General features: G+C 51.1%; 1 protein-coding gene across 13 annotated transcripts in view; it reads right to left on the bottom strand.

The window, feature by feature from the left end:
• The window catches only part of RNF121 (ring finger protein 121), a 15,711-nt gene continuing 1,406 nt past the window's right edge, over positions 1–14,305 (bottom strand). For 4 of the 13 annotated variants that reach the window (XM_086883356.1, XM_086883357.1, XM_086883358.1 and 1 more), the window contains exons 2-9: positions 10,452–10,489; positions 8,029–8,170; positions 6,562–6,716; positions 5,985–6,092; positions 5,433–5,553; positions 3,311–3,444; positions 1,610–1,711; positions 1–1,311 (exon numbers count right to left, since the gene is read on the bottom strand). In XM_086883356.1, coding sequence (XP_086739482.1) covers positions 1,191–1,311; positions 1,610–1,711; positions 3,311–3,444; positions 5,433–5,553; positions 5,985–6,092; positions 6,562–6,716; positions 8,029–8,170; positions 10,452–10,489 — 921 coding nt within the window. In that variant the 3' untranslated portion in view covers positions 1–1,190. Of the gene's footprint in view, positions 1,326–1,609; positions 1,737–3,310; positions 3,612–5,432; positions 5,554–5,984; positions 6,093–6,561; positions 6,717–8,028; positions 8,171–10,451; positions 10,490–14,305 lie in introns of all 13 variants that reach the window. The other 9 variants (XM_086883362.1, XM_086883363.1, XM_086883364.1 and 6 more) reach the window with 4 other exon arrangements.

Raw genomic sequence — 14,305 nt, forward strand, 5'->3', positions numbered from 1 at the left:
TCTGTTTCCAGGGCTCTTATTTCGGTGTTTGGCACAACACTGCAATGTGGTTTTACCCAAAAGAAAACTCAAGAGGATGCAGCATGGCACTGGGGCTCCCCAGGGGGGAACACAGCCCACACAGCACCCACAGCCATGCCACCGCTGTGGCCACTTCCCAAATCCCTTGAGCCAGGAGCTGCCTTGTAGCTCTCCACCAGACCCCAGTGCCCTCAGGGAATATGACTCAAGTCTCTATATGCCAAAATACCACCGCTGGCCCTGGGATTGGGGACTTTGCCCCCACCCACTACCAAAAATTGAGCCCAAAGCCACTTGCACCAGCAGGACTTTGGCATGGCTCCTACCAGCATGACCAGGAGAATGTCATGGAGTAATGCTGGGGCAGGGAAATGCCAGTACCAGCCCAACCTTCACTCCATCCCTTTTATTCCAGCACCAAGAGCAATACCCAGTGAGGGCGGACCCGCGCCCTGGGGCAGGGGCACCCGCTCTTGGTGCTCTTGACTGTCACTGTTACCCAAAGGGGCACAGAGAGGAACAGCACTGGCCCCACTCCATGCCTTGGCTGACCCCCCCTGAGCAGTTAGGGGACACCGCAGGACTCCAGGGAGGAACACAGAAAATTTGGGAGCATATAAAAGGGTTCCCCAAGGCAGAGCCCACCATCACCATGCTGGAGGGCAGCCTGGTTCCTGCTGGCATACCCATGGTGCCCAGAGCGGACCTGGCAGCCGGGGGTAGCCAGGCGACCTTCCATCCCCTCTTTCAGGGTGCTGGGCTCTCCTCTGCAGCCCCCATATCCCATCCTCGCTGCCAGCAAGGCTGCTCCAGGGTGCTGGTGTTGGAGCTGGCAAAGTCTCAGCCTTTCTCCCTACGGCCTCCCCTAAGAGAGTGGCAGGAGGGAGCTGGAGAACAGCCCTCGACCCAAAGGTCAGCCCAGCAGGGCACTGCAAAGGGCAGGAGAGGTGCAGGGAAAGGGGACAAGCGTCTCTTTTTGGCTGCAATAGAAAGTTTTAAATATGCTCATTAAAATAACTTTTTTAAAAAATCCTCCCCTAGCCCCAGCAGGAGGGGCCTCGATGTTGCTGTCCTTGAGGGTGGCCAAGGTCCTGAGAGGCGACGGAGCAAAGCCAGCATCCCCGGTGGCAATGTCCTCTCGTGGTTCCGCGGCTCCCCACCACCTGCCCTTACTCCAGCCCCAGGATATAGTTGATTCCCTGGACCAGTCCAATGATCACTGGCTGCCAGGCCACCAAGTAGCGCAGCCAGTCCAGCAGCTGCCCATACATGACGTGTGGCCTCTCCCAGCTGGGCAGGAAGGAGTTAAAGAGCCATGGGAAATGGAAGAGAGGAGCATAGCCCACCCAGAAGTGACCCAAAGCAGGGACAGAGAACACAGGTATCCAGGGAGGGATGGATAAGCACACAGGCAAGGACACACATGAGTCCTCATGGAGGCTTGCCTTGCTTGTGTTTTGCCGGGTCTCTACCACAGCTGCATGCTGCAGCAACCTACCCAGGGTGCCAGGCAAGCCTCTTGCCCCTTGTGTGCTCTACCCACTGCTTCCCTTCCCAAAGTGCTGGCTCCCAGAAGGAGAAAGGATACGGATTACTGAACATCCTCTTGAGATCCACCTTCTCTTTGCAGTATGGACACGTCTGCTTCTTCCCAACAATGCACCAGCCCCGGATGCAGAACTCATGAAACCTGGGGATTGGCATGTTAAGGGGAACTGGAAGAAGAGGGGGATACATGGCTCAGTGTGGTGGAATCCACCAAGTCCGCGGAAGTTCTCAGAGCCACAGAAACATCCTGCCATGTGAGCATGGTGTATTGCACAACCACAACCCTTTCCTAGAAGGTGCAGCAGCTTCCAGGGACACCAGAAGTAGCTCATGGGGCAGCAGAATGGGGCCAGGGTGGCAGCACAAAGGCCATGACCAATGCATGGGCACCAGGGAGACTGAAACTCTTCAGTGATGGTGCTCAAGCACTGAGAAGGTTTGCACAGCCTAGGAGAGCTCTGTGAACTGCATGAACTGCATGCATTTTGGAAGCCTTCTTGAAAGGCTTTCTGGAGATTAGCATTTAAGATACTTTTCTCTGAGTGAGGGTCTAACTTACAAATGCCTGCTATGCTCTCTCACAGGGATTTGCACTATCTGAGCACAGAAGAAGTTACAGGAAACAGAGAAGGTACAGGAAAACATGAGGCGGCTGCAGCTGACTCTGACACATACAGGGGTGTCACTGAGCAAATAAACTTTCCCTAGAATATCTCTGCTGGTGAGACCGTGGAAGAATGCCAGGGAGCAGCAGCAACAGGAGTCACTTCCTTGTCAGCCCTGGAGCCATCAACGCAGGAGTGCCCAACCAGCTGTCACCCCTGAGGACCACCAGGGGCACCAACCAGCTCCTCTGGCAGCCACACCACCTCAAGCTGTTGCAGTCCCAGGCCCTTTCAGTGTCAGTCATAAATCTCCCCAACAGTTCCCAAGAGTTAAATTTAGGCTGCGAGTTTTACCAGCATGACCTTTGCTCAGACCCAGTTTGGAAACCACCTCGCAGGCAGCAACGCACACAGTGCCAGAGGACATCCCATCTCCACACTGAATCACCACAGGGAAAAAACCCTGACTTGCTGCCCCAGCTGGGGCTGAGCACCAACTAGGACTTCTAGTTTCAAAACCCACTTCCCATCAATCAGCTGACAGGAAGGACTGAGTGACTCCAGCACGCTGGAAACCCTGGAGGAGTTCTGGAGAAGGAGGAAGCTCCTGAACTGTGCCTAGAGCAGGTAGCAACTGGCAGTGCTGGACCAGGGGGGCCAGAAGTGTTTCCCCACAACTCTTTCTCATGGACCCACTGCAATGGGTTTCTGATGAGGGGCCAGTGTGGCATGGAGCAGGGATGCCTCATGTCCTGACCTCACACCATCACTTTCCCCAGAACATCTGCTGGGGGCACTGCCAGGCAGATGAGTCACAGCAGATTTGTCAAAAGCAGGTAAAAACTGAGGTGCAGCTCCATGCATGCTCTTGCTGAGCAGAGGTAGCCAGGGAGGAGAAGGAAGAGGAAACAACCACTTGTAAGTGGCAACAAAGTAATTCCAGGGACACCTCTTCCCATGCCAAGTCAGTGATGACACAGGCACAGATCACATGCAAATTCAGCTGGACGGCCCTGAGTCCCAGAACAGGCATTTCTTCATGGAGTGTGGGAGAAGCCATGGGGCAGGAGCTCCCTGCTGCCCACCCCAGCGTGGGGCCAGTGAGGCAGGGAGCTGGCACCTGCAGAGAAGGATACACGTGGTTGCAGGAGAGGCGGTAGGTGTTCTCAATGATCCCTTCCTCATTGACATCCACGAAGATCTGCTGGCCACAGACGGCACAGACGCTGTCGGAGAGGTGCTTGGTGGGCATTCCTGAGGCACTGTAGAACTGAGCGAGGGCAGAGCAGAGGGAGAGCGGTGACAGTGGCAGGGCATGTGCCCCGCGCCCGCAGGGCACAGCTAAGCTCTAAAGAGGGCTGGGCTCAGCACCCCAGGAGTCCAGCCTTGGTCTTTGGGGCTTAAAAACCTTGTTACAGGTCCAGCTGCAGGAAACAACTACAACAGGACAGCTGCTCAGTGATGCAGTGGCCCATCACACCCCAGCCCCATGTTGAGGGGTCACCCTTGTTGCTCCCCAACTGCCAGGTGGGTTTTCAGCTGCCTGCCAGGGCTGTGCACCCAGGGCAGAGACTGAGACAGCAGGACAAGCTGGAGGTCACAGCTTTGACCCAAAATGGCAACCTTGGGCTGCCAGTCAGACACGGCCCCCACCTCCAGCCCTTCAGGTCCCTGACACTCATTCAGCAAAGCACAGAGCAGCCACCCCTCTCCATTTCCAAGCCTGATGGCTCAGCACAGGCCTGACACAACACACAGAGTGCAGGCACAAAACCAGGTCCCCACACACTCTAGCTGCGAGGGGCCCCCAGGATCATAGATTCAAACTCCCTGCTCCACTGCACTACCTAGAACTAAACCATATGACTAAGAGACTCTTTGGACTCTGGCAGACTTGATGACATGATCATGTCCCTGGGGAGCCTGTTCCCTCTGGGTAAATAATCTTTATCCTATGTCCATTCTGCACTTCCCCTGATTCATCTTCACTCCATCTCCTCATGGCTTACTGCTGGACAGCCACCTCTCCTGGCCACACAGTGATGCTGTGCTTGATGCACCCCAGGCCACAGCTGGCCCCTTTTAGCTGCCAGGACACACTACTGACTCATATTCAACTTGCTGTCAACACCAACTCCCTAATCCCTTTCCACAGAGCTCTCTCCAGACTCTTGTTCTCAAATTTGTATTTATAACCAGGATTACACCATCCCAAGTGGGGAATCTGGCACTTTCCCCCTTTAAATTTCACACAGCTGGTGACTGCCCAGCTCTCATCTGTCCAGCTCTCTCTCCAAGGAGGTCACAGCTCCTCCTGGTTTAGTACCATCAACAAAACATGCCTCTGGAAGAGCCCTGGCACAGCTTTGCTTGGAGCATCCAACAGAGCCCTGAAAATCTAAGAGAGACTCAAGCTGTGCCAAGGTGTCCTAGTGTGGCAGGCCAGGGGCTGGGGCAGAACCTCAAGGAGCAGCATGAGAAAGCTCAGAAAAAAGGAAACACAAAGTCCAAGACCCTAAACATCTACTGAAAAGAAGAAACATGACCTATTCCACTGGTGTCCTAGGTCATGTATTTCTGGTGAAGTGGGTTATTTTGATACCAGGTGAGTGGGCTACAGATTTTAGGCCACTGTGTCCTTTGTCCACAGGGACAGCTAAAGTTACAGCAGATACAAGGAAGGAAGCCCACAGTGTGAATCCTTCCCTGGTGGCTGCAGGTCACAAGTTAATGCTAGCACAGTGGTGTCAGAAATGGGACTGTTTATTGGCACTGGAGATTTCAAAGGCCCAGGAAAATAAATATTTGTCAGTTTAGCAGGGCTAAACAGATCATTCCACTTCTCCATAGAATTAGAGAATGGCTTGGGTTGTAAAGGACCTTGAAGATCATCCAGTTCCAATCTCTTTCAGGGGCAGGGATGCCTTCCACTAATCCAGGTTGTTACAAACCCCATCCAATCTGGCCTAGAACACCTCCAGAGGATGGGGCAGCCACAGCTTCTCTGGGGAATCTGTGCCAATGTCTCACCACCCTCATATGAAAGAACTTCTCATCCTGGAGATGGGACCCTGCAGAGGCTGTGCTCTTGAAGAAGGATCTCAGAGCAACTCCTGTTACATAAGATCCTGGGACCCTTCCTTGAGATGGGGAATTTCCATTTGAGGGAAGCCAAAGCTGCTACTGAGACCAACATGTTTCAGGCCTCCTGATATGGGGCACAACTCTGGCCTGAGGGACAGTCCATCATGAACTCACCCCAATGGTTGAGGCCATGTAATCTGCACACATCTCAGCAAAGTCCCGTTCCAGCACTCCGTAGTAAAGACCGTAGAAGAGGAGGGAGATGCCAAAGTCCATTGCATCTTCTGGTTTGATTCTACAACAGAAAAAACATCAACACAGTTTTTTTGAGGGCACCCTAACCACATTCCAGAGAACGTACTACTCCAGAGAAGTAGTTGACCTTTCTAACGATTAAGCTGTTTTGGGCTAAAGTCCTCTGCCACCACCCATGGACTGGCTGCTTCTTGCAGTATAGCAAAAAAAATGCCACTGCTGCCCCCAGGCTGGACACCACAGAGCTGCGGGAGCTGCCAACAAATGAGCTGGAAGGAGGGCTCTCCAGCAAGCTGGACCAGTTCAGGTACCAGCCCCTTACCTGTGATCCTCCACAGAGTGAAAGGACACCCCAATAGTCTTTCTGGCCCCATTAATCCAGACTGCCAAGTAAACTGTTTTTCCAGAGTAATAGCCAAAGGTGTGTTCCACCCCATTGCCCCAGGAGTGGGTGCTGGAAGATTCACTCACCTGAATAATAAGTTAAGACCAAAAAGCGTAAACATGACAGCCATGTACCCCACGATCCCAGTAGCATAGCTAATCTTGTATATTAGTAGAAACCATTTATAAACCAGCCTGTAAAGAATTAAAACAAGGAATTTAATGACTTCATTTTTCCTGAATCAAAGTGTGCCAATCATCTGAAGAGTTTCATTTTTCACACCTGTTGTGTTTTTGCAGACACTTCACCTACCCCTACATATAGGCAAGAGCTTTACATTCCTAATTCAACTTGTCACAGGCTGCTCACGGTCTTGACTTGAGAAACCTCATGATCTCCAAAGGCCATAAGGAAGTATGCTTCATGCTGGGAATTCATCCTCGGGTGAGGACACCAGTCCACCTTTCCACCCCCCACCCAGGTACCAAGTATATTGGGCTGGCTGCCAGCAATCAGTTAAGTGCATCACACCCTTTCACATGTGCAGGGCTCTCACAATCCCAGGGTGCAAAGCTTAAGGCACATCTGTAGCAGGGAATTTGGAAAGATCCTTGTAATGGTTACCCTGGGGCTGAGGAGTTTCCCCAGGAACAGCAGACAAACCTGGGTGTTGTCTGTACCAGAGGCTTTCGAGTTGCCCGGAAGGTGACAAAAGCTGTGACTGCTGAGAAGAGCACCCAGATCACCAGGAACCGCCACCAGTTCAGCTTGATAGTGAAATACAGAGGCACTACCCACATCTGGAAGAGGGTCACCATCTGCAGGAACAGAGAAAAGGCATTTGGAGCTGGTTCTCTGCTCCTCAGACATCAGAAATGCTCTGTCAGCCATGGCAGCCATTCTGCCTGCATCAAATGGCCCTGAATTGCACCAGGAACATGGGGAGGTTTGACCTCTGGCACCTACAGAAGAGCTCAAAGCTTAGTGCATGAGTCAGATAGGGAGCAACTGAGGGAGCTGGGGAGGCTCAGACTGGAGAAAAGGGAGCTCAGGGGTCACTTTCCTGCTCTCTGTATCTACCTAAGGTTATAGCCAAGTGGGGCTCATTCTGTGCTCCAGGTAACAAGTGAATGGACATAAGAAAAGGCCTCAGGTTTTGCTAGAGGAGGTTAAGGTTGCATATTGGGAAAATTTCTTCCCCAAAAGGGTGGTGAAACCCTGGCACAGGCTGCCTGAGGCAGTGATGGAGTCACCATCTCTGGAGGGATTTAAAAGCTGAGTGGATGTGGCACTTGGGGACATGGGTTAGGGCAGGGCTTGGCAGTGCAGGAGGAAGAGTTGGACTCAATGATCTCAGAGGGCTTTTCCAACCCAAACAGTTCCGTGATTTTGTGAGGGAGTCAGAGGAAGCAGCCACATGATTTTTGGTAGCAAAAGGTACAGCTGGCAGGAGAATGCAGAGGAATCATCTCCAGAGGAATGTGTGGGAAATGATCCACACAACTAGTTGTGGTAAGGCAGCTACATAAAATTTTGTCTTCCCAGCATCCCAAGGCTGCAGCCACAGATGTCTCAGACAGGTATTACACAAGGCAGGAAGGTTTTGGCTCACCTCTGCACTACAGCCTATTCCCAAAAGGATCTACAGCTGTGCAGCTGAGCTCCCACAGTGCTGCTGGAGGGAAACAGGCAAACAGGTTTGGTTTGAAGTTCACAGAGGACTACAGGGACTACCTGGAAACATTAAGAGTGCTGCAGGAACCATCAAACCCAAGCTGCCAGCAGCAAGAAGCCCCCGTTGCTTCCAAGGAATCACCCACAAAACGCAGCTTCCCTCAGGACAACCCCCAGGATCTGCTTGTCAACCCCTGATGTTAAAGCACTATGTCACACCGAGTTATCTGCATCACTTCCAGCAGAAACCTGAGGCCTTCACGTTCATCCTTCCTCATCCCTAGCCAGAATCCCCCACGTGCTGGGAGAAACAAGGCAATGCTGGGAAAACAAGGGAATCACACCACCAGACAATGGGAAAACAAACCAGGAAGGCTTTTCTCATCAGCAAAAGGAGGGCATTGCTCAGCACTCACATCCCGCCTGGGAGGCAGAACGGCTGTGGGGGCAACTCACATTGTAGGAGCGAGGGTGCCGCTGCTTCCACTGAACCAGGAGGAGCTGTGCCACCACGAGTGTGGCGATGAGGATGAGAACCATTTCGGCATGCATCGCCTCGTGGCCGCGGTGCTTGGCGTGCATCCGTACGTGCTCCACCCTGCAACAACCAGGAAAAGGCGGCTGAAGAGCACACCGGCACAGACTGCACGCTGGGGTAAAAGCACCTCAGGAGAGCCAGGAAGACCAGATGGAACAACAGCACTAAGAAGAACTGTGGTTGTGAACAATCCAGAGGGGAAGGGACAAAAGGCTGCTCTGGGAGCAGCTCATTTCTATGCTGTGAAAGCCAAGAACAACACTTTGCCCACCTGAGCATGAAGGAGGTGGAGAACTCCCACTCATTCCATACCTGGACTAATGAACATGGAATGCACAGGCGACATAACTTGCAACCCCAGAATGGGCAAGGTTACAAGGGACCACCAGTGGGGTCATCTCTCTCAATCTTCCTGATCAGGCAGTGTCTTCCTAGAGCACATTGCAGCTGTTGGACCCAGGGCATGTGCTAATTCTCCATACCAAACCCTCAGCGCAGTTTTGGAACCACTAACACTGTTCTCTCTCTTGTCCAGCAAGGGAAAGGCTGGAAGGGTCAGGGTGGAGAGTAGGGGAAAAGAGCTGACATCTGGCAAAACCTCCAAACCCCAGCAAATTGCTTCTCTCCACCCTGAGCATTCTGGAACAAGTAATCTCCAACCGATACTTGCCAGACACCTGAGGTTTTTTTCCCATCTTGTGCTGTTTGACCAAAAACAAGGTGGAATTAAGAGCTGTGACATCCTCATGTCTTGGTCTCTAGGTGATAACACTGTTCAAGGAGTTTGAGGAAAGAAAAAATCCAAACCTAACAAATAGGCCAAATTCTCTGATTTTAAGTTGTTCTCTAGAAACTAAGACAGAAGCACAAAATCAGGTTGGAAGGCACCACAGTGGGTCATCTGGTCCAACCTCCCTGCTCAGGCAGGACCATCCTAGAGCACACAGCACAGGATTGTGTCCAGATGGTTCTGGAAGATCTCCAGTGAGGGGGATTCCACACCCTTTCTGAGCAATCTGTTCTATTGCTCGGTTACTGCACAGGAAAGAAGTTCTTCCTCATGTTCAGATGGAATTTCCTGTACATCTCTTTCTGCCTGTGGCCTCTTGTCCCATTGCTGGGCCCCACTGAGCAGAGCCTGGTCCTTCCTCTGATCCCTCCCTGCAGGCACTGACAGACATTGATGAGGTCCCCTCTCAGTCATCTCCTCTTGAGGCTGAACAGCCCCAGCTCCCTCAGCCTTTCCTCATAAGAGATGCTCCAGTCCCTTCATCATCTCTGTAAGCTCCACTGGAGCTGCTCCAGGAGCTCCATGTCCCTCCTGTCCTGAGGAGCCCAGAACTGGACACAGCACTTCAGAGGTGCCTCATCAGGGCTGAGTAAAGGAGCAGGATCACCTCCTCTGACTTGCTGGCAATGCTATTCCCAGTGCATCCCAGGATCCCATTGGCCTCCTTGGCCCACAGGGCACTGCTGCCTCAGGGACAGTTTGTTCTCCACCAGGACCCCAAGGCCCTTCTCCATAAAGCTGCTCCAGCAAGTTGGCCCCCAGTCAGTGCTGGGGCAATACTGAGAGCCCATTCTGACCGTGATTTTCAATTAAAATCTGGATTAAATTGGTTCAGCTAAGGGCAAAAGAGAGATTTTTCAGGCCCCTTACTATAATACAGACATTGAAGGGCTGGAGGGTGTCCAGAGAAGGGTAGAAGAGCCGGAGAAGGGTCAAGAGCACAAGTCTAGTGAGAAATGGCTGAGGGAGCTGGGGACACTCTGCCTGGGAAAAGGAGGCTTGGCAGGGGATCTTTTTGCTCTCTACACAGGAGGGTGGACCCAAGCAGGGGTTGGGCTCTTCTTCCAGGTAACAAGTGATGGGACAAGAGAAAATGGTCTCAGGTAGTGCCAGGGAAGGTTTAGAATGGATACTGGGAAAATTTCTACACAGAAGGGCAGTCCAGCCCAGGTACAGGCTGCCCAGGGCAGTGGAGGAGTCCCTATCCCTGGAGGGATTTAACAGACATACAGATGTGGCACCTGGGGACATGGTTTAGTTGGTGTTTAGCACTCAGCACTGCTGAGGGAATGGTTGGACTCTATGATCTCAGATGTACCACAACCTAACTATTTAGTTTTGCAATTTAAACAATTCTGTGATTTTATACGTAGCAGCAGTTTGAAAGAAAAAAAAAAATAAAAAATTGCCTTTTAAGACAATACTTCCCCCATCAAAAAATGGTGACCTTTCCTGCCCCACTGTGGCCACAGGCTGTGCTGCTGGTAGCTCTGGTCAGTAGCAGGAGCTCAGTTGAGCTGTATGATCCAAATCAGTTCCCAAAACACTCACCTCCATCTCTCCTCTGGGGACAAGTGTGAAAGATCAACCTAGGGAGTAAAAAAAACAACAAACACCCATGGAATCAGCTGCTGGGAAGCTCTGGATTCAGATGCTTTAAATAAGAAACCTCAACATGCCCACAGTGCCAGCACAGCCCAGAGCTGTCCTTCACCTTCCCAGGAAAAGCAGTGACTCCCCCTGCTCCTCCACCATTTACACTCCCATATTTTATTGGAGCTGAGGCTCTGTCCACCATCCCATGTGACCAGAACTAGAGAACTGGCTTAAATCCCACAATCACAACCCAGCCAGGTGTCTCACGGCACAGAGTGGTGATCCCAATGAAGCCAGTGCTCCCACCAGTGGTAGGAGTCCAAAATCCCACTAGGCTGCAGGACAGCAGACAGTATGTCACACACCAGCAACAAATCAGTGCCAAAAAGATTTCAAAATCACACTAAAAGAAAGATTTAGGCCTTGCTTTGCTGAGGCAATTGGAAATTCCTCCCAAACACCACAGGCAGGAACTATGGAGAGCAAGGGGAGCTGCTGCTATTAATGATGATTGACAGTGGATACCTGTATCCCACCTTCTCCAGTAAGATTCACAGAAGTGTGAATACTCTCACTTTTGTACAGGGGAGGAGTAAGAGGAGCTTCAACACTGCATTTCTGCTTTCACCTGGAGCTTTATATAGAATCATAGAACCACAGAATGCTTTGCCTTGGAGAGACCTTAAAGCTCATTTTACTCCAACCCTCCTCCTGTGGGGACACCTCCACTGGACCAGGTTGCTCCAAGCACCATCCAACCTTCCCTTGAACACCTCCAGGGATGGGGAGTTCACAGCTTCTCTGGGCAAAACCTTTCCTTGAAATCTTCACCTAACTGCTGAGGAGCCTCCAGCACCGGCCATGTCCCCACATGGGCTCACTGACCAGGCAGCATGCCCTGACCCACAGCACTGTGGAGGGAATCCCACAGCTCTTCCCACCACCTTTTCTTGGTGACACACAAACTCAGATTAAATCAAGAGCAGCTCATCTGGGCTGGGAACATACATGTGGGGTTTACAAATCCTCACAGTGCTGGAGACACTCCAGTATTGCAGAGGTGTTGGCGATGAAGGTTGGAAACAAGCCATAGCACGGACTGTTACCACTCTTTCCTGCACACACCAGAGATGTGTACACAGGAACAAGCTCCACCTCACCCCACTGGGTACAGGGCCACAGGCTTGGATCCAACCTTTATGCTGGGCTCTCCCTGGGCTGGTGCAGCAGTCACCTCACCTGCCTGGTCACCACCAGCAGCACCCACATGTCTCCCAGGCAGCAGCTCTGATCACAGCCAGGTTCAGCTGAGGATGCACAGCTGCCTCGTTTCCTCTGTGGCACCTAATTATACCCCAGAGTGAGGGGTAGGGAAAAACCCACCACAGCAATCCATCTGCCTGATATGGAATATCTGCTGAGCTTCACCCCAGAGTAACACCTATGAGAAATTCAGCCCTTGAGAATCAAGTGTTTCTTCAGGATTTAGATGCAAAATCTAAAGCTATGAAAGTCCTTGTTGGAGCTTGTTGGCTTCATCAGAAGCTGAGGGAAGGTGGTGACAACCTGACACCAAGAAGGGTGTTTGTATCAACCAAATCCCCTGAGCACCTCTGTTCCTAAAGCAGCCATGTCCAGATCCATCAGTTCAGTAGCTGCAATGTAATTTGGAGCAAGAACTGCTCCAAATAAATAGGAAAAAAGGAGATTTTAGAATGTTTGCTAATCACTGCGCACAGGAGAAGCTGAGAAAGCCCTAGTGCTTGCTGGCTCCAGCACAGGTCAATCCCTCTACAAGCTCTGGGAGTCACTCAGGTGCTCCCACTGCCTTCCCTCACGAGACCCTCACTCCTCCCAGGCTCAGCCCCCATGCTCGCTGGATGAAGGCGTTTGACAAGCACCTTCCAACCACAGCAATAATTTCCATTCCTGTACAGTGGCTCAGCTCACTCCTCTGGACCACACCGGTAGCTGCTCCATCCACAGCGTTGGTTCCATCTTAGAGATTGGGATATTTACCAGCCTCTTTCCTTCAGCATCTTCCCTGAATCTCCAAATTCTTCCAGCAAATGCGTTTAAGTTACCTCAGCCCCAAACTCAATGGAAATACGGCTGGCATTTCTCAGAGTGGGCTTCTTCCGAGCCGTATTCCCAAGCCAACCAAGGATCCATGGCACAGTTTTCTTCTCAATTACAAGAAGCGAGCTTCACCAGATTCCCCAGAGCTCAAAGCTCCTGAAATAACTTTATTAAGGGGGGGCCAGGACACGACAGAAGGGATGTTGGGAGGGATCTGATGACTGTCAGACAGGACTTGGCAGAGCAGCCACCCTGAGTCAGATCTTCCAGTTAACCCCTCCCTTATCTGCACACTCTCTTAGCACACAGATTTTGGGCTGGGGCTAAAAACGTACAGCAACGGTGAAGGAAGCACCTGCTCTTGCTAGCAAACATTTATTCCACTTCTAGTTTGGGGTTGTTTGATTTTAACATGCAGTTTTTGAGTCTTTTGGGTCTCTTTCTAACCCCAAGAGCTAGGTAAAAGAACCTCTACTCCAAAATCTCCCTTTTCCAAGAGGGGTTTTACAAGAACATTTAGGGTGACTGAAGCAGCTGAAGATCAGCTCTACCAAGTGTCAAGCACCAGCCTACTCCTCTTTCAGCATTCTCCAGCTACCATACCAACACAGGGCCAATGTGCAACCAATTACAGCTCTTAGACAAACTTTTTGTTTAAAAAAAAGGGATTAACAAAAATTCTTCTTCTCTCTGTCTCCTCTGTAACTCACGATCCTCTCAAAAACCTCAGCCTCCTCTGGGTGACAACTAGGAGGAACTGGCTATCTAGGACTAAAGTCTAATCCTCTCCTTGGACATGGTACCATGGCCTTTGAAAGAACCTTGTGCCACTCCCTGGTTTTCTGCAGGGGCTGATGCCCCAAAGCCTCCACAAACTTGTGATCCCCACCACTGGGACAGTCACAGAATAATCCCCTCCAGAAAAACACAAAGGCCTTTGATACAGGTAACATCCTGGATCCATACATTCCTCACAGCCCAGGGGGATCTCCAGGCAAACATACAAACCACTGTGAGCTGCCTGTAATCTACTTATGCTAAATCATCAAAGGAGGCAAAGAAGAATGCCTTGAGGATGGAGAATAAGCAGTTGCTGATTTCAGTTCAAAGGTCCAGAGCAACTGACAGCCCTGATCTCACCTTTCCCATTGCCCCAACCTCAGTCTTCATCTCCCAGCACCTACCAGGAATAACCTGAAATAAGGTGAAGATAAATCTCCACAGCACTGTAAATACAACCAAGGCAGGTTGGGACGAGGCATATTCTTTAGTGAAACTCTGAAGAGATTTTTTGGAATCTCAATTCTGCATTTTTCCTGCTCATAAGACAGAGGAACAAGAAGCGGGGGGCAGAAGTATCCCAACTGATCAAACATTTGGATAACTGGAATTAAACCACCCCCAGGCAGAGCTAGGGCCATGGAACACTCAGCTTTATGCTGGTGGAATGTTAAACTGCTTCCAGGTCCCCACCAGGAGTGGCTCCTCAGCAACCTGCTCCCTCCAAAGAGCTGCCAAGACCTTAGAACAACAGACGCAGATAGGTTTTGTACCAACATTTTGTGGAATCACAGGGATAAGCACAATCCTATATGCACCTCATCATTCGCTGCCTCCTTGCGATGCCCTCTCTGATGGCCCCCGATGCAATGAAAAGCAGGAATTTCACTTCTGTGATTTGGATCTTCCACATTTTTACATACCAAGTCACCAAAGAATATCTTAAAATA

This window comes from Cyanistes caeruleus, chromosome 3, assembly GCF_971803275.1.
Source record: "Cyanistes caeruleus chromosome 3, bCyaCae1.hap1.1, whole genome shotgun sequence".
Classification (NCBI taxonomy): domain Eukaryota; kingdom Metazoa; phylum Chordata; class Aves; order Passeriformes; family Paridae; genus Cyanistes; species Cyanistes caeruleus.